General features: G+C 42.2%; 1 protein-coding gene across 1 annotated transcript in view; it reads right to left on the bottom strand.

Moving 5' to 3' along the window:
- LOC139422595 (germ cell-specific gene 1-like protein) overlaps positions 1 to 14,331 on the bottom strand; it is a 48,084-nt gene extending 33,753 nt beyond the window's left edge. Inside the window, exon 1 of the mRNA XM_071173739.1 lies at positions 14,043 to 14,331. Coding sequence (XP_071029840.1) covers positions 14,043 to 14,331 — 289 coding nt within the window. The remainder of the gene's footprint in view (positions 1 to 14,042) is intronic.
- Between the last annotated feature and the right edge of the window lie 512 nt (positions 14,332 to 14,843).

The following is a 14,843-nucleotide window of genomic DNA, read 5'->3' as shown; positions in this document are numbered from 1 at the left end:
TGTCATCCCTGTAGGATGTGATCGTTCCTCACTCTCTCAATGGGCGCACACACACAGGACCTGGCACAGTTACCACATAACCACATAACCAACGGTTAATGATGACGACCGTCGTGAAAATAAACAGCCATAACAGTTACCATATAACCACATAACCAACGGTTAGGATGACGACCGTTAAATAAACAGCCATCACAGTTACCATATAACCACATAACCAACGGTTAGGATGACGACCGTTAAATAAACAGCCATCACAGTTACCATATAACCACATAACCAACGGTTAGGATGACGACCGTTAAATAAACAGCCATCACAGTTACCATATAACCACATAACCAACGGTTAGGATGACGACCGTTAAATAAACAGCCATCACAGTTACCATATAACCACATAACCAACGGTTAGGGATGACGACGTTAAATAAACAGCCATAACAGTTACCACATAACCACATAACCAACGGTTAGGATGACGACGTTAAATAAACAGCCATCACAGTTACCATATAACCACATAACCAACGGTTAGGGATGACGACCGTTAAATAAACAGCCATCACAGTTACCACATAACCACATAACCAACGGTTAGGATGACGACGTTAAATAAACAGCCATCACAGTTACCATATAACCACATAACCAACGGTTAGGATGACGACGTTAAATAAACAGCCATCACAGTTACCATATAACCACATAACCAACGGTTAGGATGACGACCGTTAAATAAACAGCCATCACAGTTACCATATAACCACATAACCAACGGTTAGGGATGACGACCGTTAAATAAACAGCCATCACAGTTACCATATAACCACATAACCAACGGTTAGGGATGACGACGTTAAATAAACAGCCATCACAGTTACCATATAACCACATAACCAACGGTTAGGATGATGACCGTTAAATAAACAGCCATCACAGTTACCATATAACCACATAACCAACGGTTAGGATGACGACCGTTAAATAAACAGCCATCACAGTTACCATATAACCACATAACCAACGGTTAGGGATGACGACCGTCGTGAAAATAAACAGCCATCACAGTTACCATATAACCACATAACCAACGGTTAGGATGACGACCGTTAAATAAACAGCCATCACAGTTACCATATAACCAACGGTTAGGATGACGACGTTAAATAAACAGCCATCACAGTTACCATATAACCACATAACCAACGGTTAGGATGACGACCGTTAAATAAACAGCCATCACAGTTACCATATAACCAACGGTTAGGATGACGACGTTAAATAAACAGCCATCACAGTTACCATATAACCACATAACCAACGGTTAGGATGACGACGTTAAATAAACAGCCATCACAGTTACCATATAACCACATAACCAACGGTTAGGATGACGACGTTAAATAAACAGCCATCACAGTTACCATATAACCACATAACCAACGGTTAGGGATGACGACCGTTAAATAAACAGCCATCACAGTTACCATATAACCACATAACCAACGGTTAGGGATGACGACCGTTAAATAAACAGCCATCACAGTTACCATATAACCACATAACCAACGGTTAGGGATGACGACCGTTAAATAAACAGCCATCACAGTTACCACATAACCACATAACCAACGGTTAGGATGACGACCGTTAAATAAACAGCCATCACAGTTACCATATAACCACATAACCAACGGTTAGGATGACGACGTTAAATAAACAGCCATCACAGTTACCATATAACCACATAACCAACGGTTAGGATGACGACGTTAAATAAACAGCCATCACAGTTACCATATAACCACATAACCAACGGTTAGGGATGACGACCGTTAAATAAACAGCCATCACAGTTACCATATAACCACATAACCAACGGTTAGGATGACGACCGTTAAATAAACAGCCATCACAGTTACCATATAACCACATAACCAACGGTTAGGATGACGACGTTAAATAAACAGCCATCACAGTTACCATATAACCACATAACCAACGGTTAGGGATGACGACCGTTAAATAAACAGCCATCACAGTTACCATATAACCACATAACCAACGGTTAGGGATGACGACCGTTAAATAAACAGCCATCACAGTTACCATATAACCACATAACCAACGGTTAGGGATGACGACCGTTAAATAAACAGCCATCACAGTTACCATATAACCACATAACCAACGGTTAGGATGACGACGTTAAATAAACAGCCATCACAGTTACCATATAACCACATAACCAACGGTTAGGATGACGACCGTTAAATAAACAGCCATCACAGTTACCATATAACCACATAACCAACGGTTAGGATGACGACGTTAAATAAACAGCCATCACAGTTACCATATAACCACATAACCAACGGTTAGGGATGACGACCGTTAAATAAACAGCCATCACAGTTACCACATAACCACATAACCAACGGTTAGGATGACGACCGTTAAATAAACAGCCATCACAGTTACCATATAACCACATAACCAACGGTTAGGATGACGACGTTAAATAAACAGCCATCACAGTTACCATATAACCACATAACCAACGGTTAGGATGACGACGTTAAATAAACAGCCATCACAGTTACCACATAACCACATAACCAACGGTTAGGGATGACGACGTTAAATAAACAGCCATCACAGTTACCATATAACCACATAACCAACGGTTAGGATGACGACGTTAAATAAACAGCCATCACAGTTACCATATAACCACATAACCAACGGTTAGGATGACGACGTTAAATAAACAGCCATCACAGTTACCATATAACCACATAACCAACGGTTAGGGATGACGACCGTTAAATAAACAGCCATCACAGTTACCATATAACCACATAACCAACGGTTAGGGATGACGACCGTTAAATAAACAGCCATCACAGTTACCATATAACCACATAACCAACGGTTAGGATGACGACCGTTAAATAAACAGCCATCACAGTTACCATATAACCACATAACCAACGGTTAGGGATGACGACCGTTAAATAAACAGCCATCACAGTTACCACATAACCACATAACCAACGGTTAGGATGACGACCGTTAAATAAACAGCCATCACAGTTACCATATAACCACATAACCAACGGTTAGGATGACGACGTTAAATAAACAGCCATCACAGTTACCATATAACCACATAACCAACGGTTAGGGATGACGACCGTTAAATAAACAGCCATCACAGTTACCATATAACCACATAACCAACGGTTAGGATGACGACCGTTAAATAAACAGCCATCACAGTTACCATATAACCACATAACCAACGGTTAGGATGACGACCGTTAAATAAACAGCCATCACAGTTACCATATAACCACATAACCAACGGTTAGGATGACGACCGTTAAATAAACAGCCATCACAGTTACCATATAACCACATAACCAACGGTTAGGGATGACGACCGTTAAATAAACAGCCATCACAGTTACCATATAACCACATAACCAACGGTTAGGATGACGACCGTTAAATAAACAGCCATCACAGTTACCACATAACCACATAACCAGCGGTTAAGGATGACGTCAAACAGCTGACTGAAGACGGGATGGTAGGGAATTTGTGCTACTTCCTGTCCTCACTGATCTGATATTGACTACACTATCTAGCTACTTCCTGTCCTCACTGATCTGATATTGACTACACTATCTAGCTACTTCCTGTCCTCACTGATCTGATCTGATATTGACTACACTATCTAGCTACTTCCTGTCCTCACTGATCTGATCTGATATTGACTACATTATCTAGCTCCTTCCTGTCCTCACTGATCTGATCTGATATTGACTACACTATCTAGCTACTTCCCTCTCATCACTGATCTGATCTGATATTGACTACATTATCTAGCTACTTCCTCTCCTCACTGATCTGATATTGACTACATTATCTAGCTACTTCCTCTCCTCACTGATCTGATATTGACTACATTATCTAGCTACTTCCTCTCCTCACTGATCTGATATTGACTACATTATCTAGCTACTTCCTCTCCTCACTGATATGATATTGACTACATTATCTAGCTACTTCCTCTCCTCACTGATCTGATATTGACTACATTATCTAGCTACTTCCTCTCCTCACTGATCTGATATTGACTACATTATCTAGCTACTTCCTGTCCTCACTGATCTGATATGATACTGACTACACTATCTAGCTACTTCCTGTCCTCACTGATCTGATATTGACTACATTATCTAGCTACTTCCTGTCCTCACTGATCTGATATTGACTACATTATCTAGCTACTTCCTGTCCTCGCTGATCTGATATTGACTACATTATCTAGCTACTTCCTGTCCTCACTGATCTGATATTGACTACACTATCTAGCTACTTCCTGTCCTCACTGATCTGATATTGACTACATTATCTAGCTACTTCCTGTCCTCACTGATCTGATATTGACTACACTATCTAGCTACTTCCCTCTCTTTACAGCTGGAGAGCAATGCTCAAGCAAGCGGGAGCGAAGGACACTGTCCCCTTGTTGTTGTGTTGCCATCTTGCAGCTCAAACTGTCCCCGCTGTGTAGTCGACTGTATCATGGTGACATCCAGATGGTGACGACCAATCAAGGGGGATGGAACAAATCAAGTGGGATGGAACAAATCAAGGGGGATGGAACCAATCAAGGGGGATGGAACCAATCAAGTGGGATGGAACCAATCAAGTGGGATGGAACAAATCAAGGGGGATGGAACAAATCAAGGGGGATGGAACAAATCAAGGGGGATGGAACAAATCAAGGGGGGTGGAACAAATCAAGGGGGATGGAACAAATCAAGGGGGATGGAACCAATCAAGTGGGATGGAACAAATCAATTGGGATGGAACAAATCAAGGGGGATGGAACCAATCAAGTGGATGGAACAAATCAAGTGGGATGGAACGAATCAAGTGGGATGGAACAAATCAAGTGGGATGGAACAAATCAAGGGGGATGGAACAAATCAAGTGGGATGGAACCAATCAAGTGGGATGGAACCAATCAAGTGGGATGGAACTCACGTCGGCAAGTACCTGGATAAAACACCGTTCCACTGGTCATTTACACCGTCTGGTATCTCAGTTGTGTGACATACAGCACCAGTCAAACGTTTAGACACATCTACTCAATCAAGGGTTTTTCTTTATTTTTACTATTTTCTACCTTGTGGAATAATAGTGAAGACATCAAAACGATGAAATAACACATATGGCATCTCGTAGTAACCACCACATGGTGTAATTAAAGCCACAAGCCGTGGTGTAACTTTGTTGCCGCAGTTACACCACGGTTTGGTGTTTTATTTGGAGATTGGGTTGATAGTATCATGTTCTAATGTGTATTCTCATGTTCTAATGTTCTAATGTGTATTCTCATGTTGTCATGTTCTAATGTGTATTCTCATGTTCTCATGTTCTAATGTGTATTCTCATGTACTCATGTTCTAATGTGTATTTTTCTCATGTTCTAATGTGTATTCTCATGTTCTCATGTTCTAATGTGTATTTTTCTCATGTTCTAATGTGTATTCTCATGTTCTCATGTTCTAATGTGTATTCTCATGTTATCATGTTCTAATGTGTATTCTCATGTACTCATGTTCTAATGTGTATTTTTCTCATGTTCTCATGTGTATTCTCATGTTCTAATGTGTATTCTCATGTTCTCATGTTCTAATGTGTATTCTCATGTTCTAATGTGTATTCTCATGTTCTCATGTTCTAATGTGTATTTTTCTCATGTTCTAATGTGTATTCTCATGTTCTCATGTTCTAATGTGTATTCTCATGTTATCATGTTCTAATGTGTATTCTCATGTTCTCATGTTCTAATGTGTATTTTTCTCAAGTTCTAATGTGTATTCTCATGTTCTCATGTTCTAATGTGTATTCTCATGTTCTCATGTTCTAATGTGTATTCTCATGTTCTCATGTTCTAATGTGTATTTTTCTCATGTTCTAATGTGTATTCTCATGTTCTAATGTGTATTCTCATGTTCTAATGTGTATTCTCATGTTCTCATGTTCTAATGTGTATTTTTCTCATGTTCTAATGTGTATTCTCATGTTCTCATGTTCTAATGTGTATTATCATGTTCTCATGTTCTAATGTGTGTTCTCATGTTCTAATGTGTATTCTCATGTTCTCATGTTCTAATGTGTATTCTCATGTTCTCATGTTCTAATGTGTATTCTCATGTTCTAATGTGTATTTTTCTCATGTTCTAATGTGTATTCTCATGTTCTAATGTGTATTCTCATGTTCTAATGTGTATTCTCATGTTCTAATGTGTATTCTCATGTTCTAATGTGTATTCTCATGTTCTCATGTTCTAATGTGTATTCTCATGTTCTAATGTGTATTTTTCTCATGTTCTAATGTGTATTCTCATGTTCTAATGTGTATTCTCATGTTCTAATGTGTATTCTCATGTTCTAATGTGTATTCTCATGTTCTAATGTATATTCTCATGTTCTCATGTTCTAATGTGTATTCTCATGTTCTCATGTTCTAAGGTGTATTCTCATGTTCTAATGTGTATTCTCATGTTCTCATGTTCTAATGTGTATTCTCATGTTCTCATGTTCTAATGTGTATTCTCATGTTCTAATGTGTATTCTCATGTTCTAATGTGTATTCTCATGTTCTAATGTGTATTCTCATGTTCTAATGTGTATTCTCATGTTCTCATGTTCTAATGTGTATTCTCATGTTCTAATGTGTATTTTTCTCATGTTCTAATGTGTATTCTCATGTTCTAATGTGTATTCTCATGTTCTAATGTGTATTCTCATGTTCTAATGTGTATTCTCATGTTCTAATGTATATTCTCATGTTCTCATGTTCTAATGTGTATTCTCATGTTCTCATGTTCTAAGGTGTATTCTCATGTTCTAATGTGTATTCTCATGTTCTCATGTTCTAATGTGTATTCTCATGTTCTCATGTTCTAATGTGTATTCTCATGTTCTAATGTGTATTCTCATGTTCTAATGTGTATTCTCATGTTCTAATGTGTATTCTCATGTTCTAATGTGTATTCTCATGGTCTAATGTGTATTCTCATGTTCTCATGTTCTAATGTGTATTCTTCTCATGTTCTAATGTGTATTCTCATGTTCTCATGTTCTAATGTGTATTCTCATGTTCTAAGGTGTATTCTCATGTTCTAATGTGTATTCTCATGTTCTCATGTTCTAATGTGTATTCTCATGTTCTCATGTTCTAATGTGTATTCTCATGTTCTCATGTTCTAATGTGTATTCTCATGTTCTAATGTGTATTCTCATGTTCTGATGTGTATTCTCATGTTCTCATGTTCTAATGTGTATTCTCATGTTCTCATGTTCTAATGTGTATTCTCATGTTCTCATGTTCTAATGTGTATTCTCATGTTCTGATGTGTATTCTCATGTTCTAATGTGTATTCTCATGTTCTCATGTTCTAATGTGTATTCTCATGTTCTAAGGTGTATTCTCATGTTCTAATGTGTATTCTCATGTTCTCATGTTCTAATGTGTATTCTCATGTTCTCATGTTCTAATGTGTATTCTCATGTTCTCATGTTCTAATGTGTATTCTCATGTTCTCATGTTCTAATGTGTATTCTCATGTTCTGATGTGTATTCTCATGTTCTCATGTTCTAATGTGTATTCTCATGTTCTAAGGTGTATTCTCATGTTCTAATGTGTATTCTCATGTTCTCATGTTCTAATGTGTATTCTCATGTTCTCATGTTCTAATGTGTATTCTCATGTTCTCATGTTCTAATGTGTATTCTCATGTTCTCATGTTCTAATGTGTATTCTCATGTTCTGATGTGTATTCTCATGTTCTCATGTTCTAATGTGTATTCTCATGTTCTCATGTTCTAATGTGTATTCTCATGTTCTCATGTTCTAATGTGTATTCTCATGTTCTGATGTGTATTCTCATGTTCTAATGTGTATTCTCATGTTCTCATGTTCTAATGTGTATTCTCATGTTCTAAGGTGTATTCTCATGTTCTAATGTGTATTCTCATGTTCTCATGTTCTAATGTGTATTCTCATGTTCTCATGTTCTAATGTGTATTCTCATGTTCTCATGTTCTAATGTGTATTCTCATGTTCTCATGTTCTAATGTGTATTCTCATGTTCTGATGTGTATTCTCATGTTCTAATGTGTATTCTCATGTTCTCATGTTATAATTTGTATTCGTTTCCCAGACACAGATTACGCCTATACTCCTGGTCTAAAACGCACTTTCAATGGAGATGTTCTATTGAGAATGTGTTTTAGTCCAAGACTAGACTTTGGGGCTGCTGAGTGGCTTCACTGCAGTCCCTGGTTCGAATCCAGGCTGTATCACATCCGGCTGTGATTGGGAGTCCCATAGGGCGCAGCACAATTGGCCCAGCGTCGTCCGGGTTTGGCCCGGGTTAGGCCGTTTTGTAAATAAGAATTAGTTCTTAACTGACTTGCCTAGTTAAATAAAGGTTAAATACATCTTTTTTTTATATATAAATGAAAAGGTCTCCCAGTGCATTCAATCCTGCCCCCGTCACCAGACACCCCAATGCCACCAGCCTTTAGTCCGGTTTCCGGTTGACGGCTTCAGCGAGGTCAGAAGTGGATACCTGCGCAAAGGAAGTTTTTTTTAAAGAGCCGCTGAAGGTGTGTAATCCCCAAGGACACTACTTCACTGTAGCAAGGTGATATTCCAGTGGCAAGATGGGAGACCCAGGAAGACCAGTATCTTCCACAGCTGCAGGAGGCTGCCGGAGCCCCAGTCTGTCAGAGTCTTCCTACAGCGCGCTGCCAGCACACTCACACACACACACACAAAGTACAAACACACACACACACACACACACACACACATACATACACACACACACACACACACACACACACACACACACACACACATACACACACACACACACACACACACACACACACACACACACACACACACACACACACACACACACACACACACACAAAGCACAAAGCACACACACACACACACACACACACACACACACACACACACACACACACAAAGCACAAACACACACACACACACACACAAAGCACAAACACACACACACACACACACAAAGCACAAACACACACACACACACACACACAAACACACACACACACACACACAAAGCACAAAGCACAAAGACACACACAAAGACGCATACATACACACACACACACACACACACACACACAAAGCACAAACACACACACAAAGACGCATACATACACACCCTGCCTGCTTGCCTGGCAGATAACATAGGACAGCTGTGTTGAGGTACGAGGTAATGCCAGCCTACCAGCCCAGAGAGAGGAGAGAACACTGGGTTCCCACTAAATGGCCTAGCTACAAAGTCCAAATGGTTTGTACCCTAAAAAATTATAAAAAACATAAATAAGCTTTTTGGTCTTAATTTAAAGTTAGGGTTAGGCATAAGGTTAGCAGAGTGGTTAGGGTCGGGGTTAGGCATAAGGTTAGCAGAGTGGTTAGGGTCAGGGTTAGGCATAAGGTTAGCAGAGTGGTTAGGGTCGGGGTTAGGCATAAGGTTAGCAGAGTGGTTAGGGTCAGGGTTAGGCATAAGGTTAGCAGAGTGGTTAGGGTCGGGGTTAAGGCATAAGGTTAGCAGTGTGGTTAGGGTCAGGGTTAGGCATAAGGTTAGCAGAGTGGTTAGGGTCGGGGTTAGGCATAAGGTTAGCAGAGTGGTTAGGGTCGGGGTTAGGCATAAGGTTAGCAGAGTGGTTAGGGTCAGGGTTAAGACATAAGGTTAGCAGAGTGGTTAGGGTCGGGGTTAGGCATAAGGTTAGCAGAGTGGTTAGGGTCAGGGTTAAGGCATAAGGTTAGCAGTGTGGTTAGGGTCAGGGTTAGGCATAAGGTTAGCAGAGTGGTTAGGGTCGGGGTTAGGCATAAGGTTAGCAGAGTGGTTAGGGTCAGGGTTAAGGCATAAGGTTAGCAGAGTGGTTAGGGTCGTGGTTAGGCATAAGGTTAGCAGAGTGGTTAGGGTCGGGGTTAGGCATAAGGTTAGCAGAGTGGTTAGGGTCGGGGTTAGGCATAAGGTTAGCAGAGTGGTTAGGGTCAGGGTTAAGGCATAAGGTTAGCAGAGTGGTTAGGGTCGTGGTTAGGCATAAGGTTAGCAGAGTGGTTAGGGTCGGGGTTAGGCATAAGGTTAGCAGAGTGGTTAGGGTCAGGGTTAAGGCATAAGGTTAGCAGTGTGGTTAGGGTCAGGGTTAGGCATAAGGTTAGCAGAGTGGTTAGGGTCAGGGTTACGCATAAGGTTAGCAGAGTGGTTAGGGTCGGGGTTAGGCATAAGGTTAGCAGAGTGGTTAGGGTCAGGGTTAAGGCATAAGGTTAGCAGTGTGGTTAGGGTCAGGGTTAGGCATAAGGTTAGCAGAGTGGTTAGTGTCAGGGTTACGCATAAGGTTAGCAGAGTGGTTAGGGTCGGGGTTAGGCATAAGGTTAGCAGAGTGGTTAGGGTCAGGGTTAGGCATAAGGTTAGCAGAGTGGTTATGGTCAGGGTTAGGCATAAGGTTAGCAGAGTGGTTATGGTTAGGGTCGGGGTTAGGCATAAGGTTAGCAATGTGGTTATGGTCGGGGTTAAGGCTTGGGTTAGGTTTGAAACAATTAGAAGGACTTGGCCAGATAGTGCTCACCAGGATACATTGGCTTCCACAGCTCCCATAAAGCTCTGCCTGTGTGTGTGTGTGTGTGTGTGTGTGTGTGTGTGTGTGTGTGTGTGTGTGTGTGTGTGTGTGTGTGTGTGTGTGTGTGTGTGTGTGTGTGTGTGTGTTTCTCTCTCGCTCTCTCTCTCTCTGTCTCTCTCTCTCTCTCTGTCTCTCTCTCTCTCTCTCTCTCTCTCTGTCTCTCTCTCTCTCTCTCTCTGTCTCTCTCTCTCTCTCTCTCTCTCTCTCTCTCTCTCTCTCTCTCTCTCTCTCTCTCTCTCTCTCTCTCTCTCTCTCTCTCTCTCTCTCTCTCTCTCTCTCTCTCTCTCTCTCTCTCTCTCTCTCTCTCTCTCTGAGAAACTTATATTCTGAGGCCACCTTTATTGTAGCTGGGGACTTTAATAAAGGAAATCTGAGAAACAAAACGCTACCGAAATTCAGTCAACACATCTTCTGTGCTACACGTGCAACAACAACTCTTGACCTTTGCCACTCTCCGTTCTGGGATGTCTACAAGGCCCTCTCCCCGCCCTCCCTTTGGCAAATCAGATCATACCTCCGTTCTGGGGTGGCTACAAGACCCTCCCCCCGCCCTCTCTATGCCAAATCAGATCATACCTCCATTCTGCTGCTTCCCTCATATAAGCAGAAACTCAAACAGGAAGTTACCATGGTAAGGACTGTTCAACATTGGTCTGACCAATCGGAATCTATGCTTCAAGATTGTTTTGATCATCAGAGCCTGGGAAATGTTCCGGGGTCGCCTCTGAAAATAGCATCGACGTATACACTGACTCAATGACTGAATTCATCAGGAAGTGTATAGAGGATGTTGTTCGCACTGTCGCGATTAGATTAGGCAGCATTTGTGCAAAACTGAAAGCGCGAACCACCACATTTAACCACGGCAAGGTGACTAGGAACGTGGACGTGTACAAACAGACCAGCTATGACCTCCGTAAGACAATAGAAGAGGCAAAATGACAGTACAGGGACAAAGTGGAGTCGCAAGTCAACGGCTCAGACACAATACGTATGTGGCAGGGATCCCAGACAATCACAGATTATAAAGGGAAAATCAACCACGATGCGGAACCATTGTTTCTTTACCCAAGAAAGCGAAGGTAACTGAACTAAATGACTATCGCCCTTCTGTCATCATGAAGTACTTTGAGAGACTAGTTATGGATCATATCACCTCTACCTTACCTGACATCCTAGACCCACTACAATTCGCAATACCACCCCAACAGATCCATGGACAACGCAATCAACATATACCTAATAATACCTATGTAAGAAATCTGTTCATCAACTACAGCTCAGTCTTCCAACACCATAGTGCTCCTCCAAGCTCATCACTAAACTCAGGGCCCTGGGTCTGAACCCTTCCCTGTGCAACTGGGTCCTGGACTTCCTGACGGGCTGACCACCAGGTGGTGAAGGTAGACAACAACACCTCCACTACGCTGATCCTCAACATGGGCGCCCCACAGGGGTGCGTGCTCAGCCCCCTCCTGTACTCCCTGTTCACCCACGACTTCATGGCCACGCACGTCTCCAACTCAATCATCAAGTTTGTTGACGACACTATAGTGGTAGACCTGATTACCAATAGCGATGACACAATCTACGGGGAGGAGGTGAGAGCCCTGGCAGAGTGGTGCCAACAAAATAACCTCTACCTCAACATCAACCAAACGAAGGGGCTGATCGTGGACTTCAGGAGACAGCAGAGAGAGCACTCCCCCATCCACATCGAAGGGGCTGCAGTGGAGAGGGTGAAAAACGTCATATTACTCAGCATGCACATCACTGTCAACCGAAATGGTCTCTTCACACAGATAATAGGCTCAACAGCACTTCTTCAACCACAGAAGGCTAAATAAATTAGTTTTGGGCCCTAAGACCCTCACAAATGTATATATATGCACCATTGAGAGCATTCTGTCAGGCTGTGTCATCACGTAGTACGGCAATAGCATTGTCCGCAACCTCAGAGATCTCCAGACGGTGGTGCGGTCAGCCCAACACATCCAGAACACCTACACCACCTTGTGTCACAGGAAGGCCAAGAAGATCATCAAGGACCTCAGCCAACCGAGCCAACCCGCTACCATCTAGTAGTAGTAAAAAAAAAAATGACAGAGCTGAGACTGAAAACAGCTTCTATACCATCAGACTGTTAAACATTCACCGCTAGCCGGTCTCCTCCGAGTACCCTGCGCTGAACCGTAGTCACCGTTTCTAGCCGGCTACCACCCGTTACTCTACCCTGCACCTTAGAAACTGCTTTGCCCTGTGTATACAGAGTCATTGAACACAGGTCACGTTAGTCATGTTTACATACGGCTATACCTACTTCATATGAACTGTGTTCTAGTCTTAGACACCGTTTATATATAATGGTGTGTATCGACAGTATGGACAGTACATGAATAGAAACGGTGTTTGACCTGCAGTGTATTTCTAGCCTCAACAGTGCAGTGATAATACCTAGCAATACAAAACGACATGATCAAAAAAGTAATAAAACTAATAAATTAAATATATATTCAAGACCCTGTCATTGCTCAGTCTGACATTTTTCGTAATTTCTTTATTTTTACTTTGTGGATTAAGTGCCTGTTGTTCTGTATCGCTTGGTATTACTGCACCGTTGGAGCTAGAAACACAAGCAATTTCTCTGCACCTGTGATAACATCTGCTCATCTGTGTATGTACCAATACACTTTAATTCGATTTCTGAGTCTGAGAGTAAACCTGTTGTTGAAGTGAACGATTAGCTCATATGAGTTACGTACCGCGGGAGATATTGACGAGAGAGTGTGTGCAGCATCCAATACACGTCGCAGATCAATCAATGTGAGAATGTTCAGCCTACGTATCACTGTTAATTCAGTAAAGTCCGATATTAACTAATAACTGTCTGATTGAGTTCTGGTCGTAATATTCTAAACGTAGCCTATAGAAGACAGTAAACAGCAGATGTTCCGTTTCACTGTCAGCGCACTTTGTTAAGACTTCTTATCATAGCAACATCCTATTATTATTATTTAATTAACCTACTTATTGAAACGTTTTGAGATTATTCCTGCAACGTGCACAGTTGAGATAAGAGCTCGCGTTACATACTACCGTTTACATCCCATTGGATCCTGTTGCATATGACAAATAAACTTAGATTTTAGTTGTGATTTCAACCCATTTATCCGATTTCCCGAGACCATTAGTCAACATTCAACCGGATGTCAATAGTTCTAATGACTCATTATGAGCGCGTCTAACTAACAGAAACGTTATCATCTCACCTGGACCGTGAATGTTCTCCTCGCAGGAGTACCAGATCCCGGTGTGGAAACGGCGGAACAGAAAGCGATCGTCTCCGGTCTCCCAGCTGTAGTGGACCTTGCTCTTGTCTGTCTCGTTCGTGCCGTTGTCGATGCAGTTGTGCCGCCGCTGCTTGCTGCAGTTGGGCTTGGGGACCCGCTGAGTGCCCTCGCACCAGTACGTCGTAATGAACGCGGTGGTGGAAAAAAACAGCGCGACCAGGTTGAGTCCAACCGAGAGCAGAGCGCGGCATTTCCGCGTGGTCTTCATAGTCTTCCGCGCACTGGGTGCGGAGAAACTGTTGCACAGCGGCGCTAAAAGTTCATAAATGACAGACGGCGGGGTTGGGTAATGGGAGAACGAAACCAAACATTGCCGAGGGAAGGGACGGAGGCGTGCAGAGGAGAGGAGAGCGCACGAAACTATTCCCCTTAGCAGTCTACTCCAACGGCACCCAGTCTGTAAACGATGCTCCGAGAAGATAGACGCATCTGGGAAGGTAGATGGTTGGGTTCCCCGTCATGTTATCGTCTTTCTATCTGCGTCGGACTGTGACATCTTTGGCTCGTGTGGAGGAAAAGACCATGCCCAAGGTGTGACGTGGCTACAGTGAAATGCTCAGCCAGGCTGATCAGCTTTAATAGTAAAACCCAGTCACTGCTGGCAGGGTGCGAGGCTGGCTCGGTAAGTGGTCTGTCTGTCTGTCCTGTCTGTCTGTCTGTCTCTCTCTCTCTCCCTCTCTCTCTCCCTCTCTCCCTCTCTCCCTCCCTCTCTCCCTCTCT

The sequence above is a fragment of the Oncorhynchus clarkii genome, chromosome 12 (genome assembly GCF_045791955.1).
Source record: "Oncorhynchus clarkii lewisi isolate Uvic-CL-2024 chromosome 12, UVic_Ocla_1.0, whole genome shotgun sequence".
Classification (NCBI taxonomy): Eukaryota; Metazoa; Chordata; class Actinopteri; order Salmoniformes; family Salmonidae; genus Oncorhynchus; species Oncorhynchus clarkii.
The sequence above is the reverse complement of the archived record's forward strand: the minus strand, read 5'-3'. Positions and strand labels throughout refer to the sequence as shown.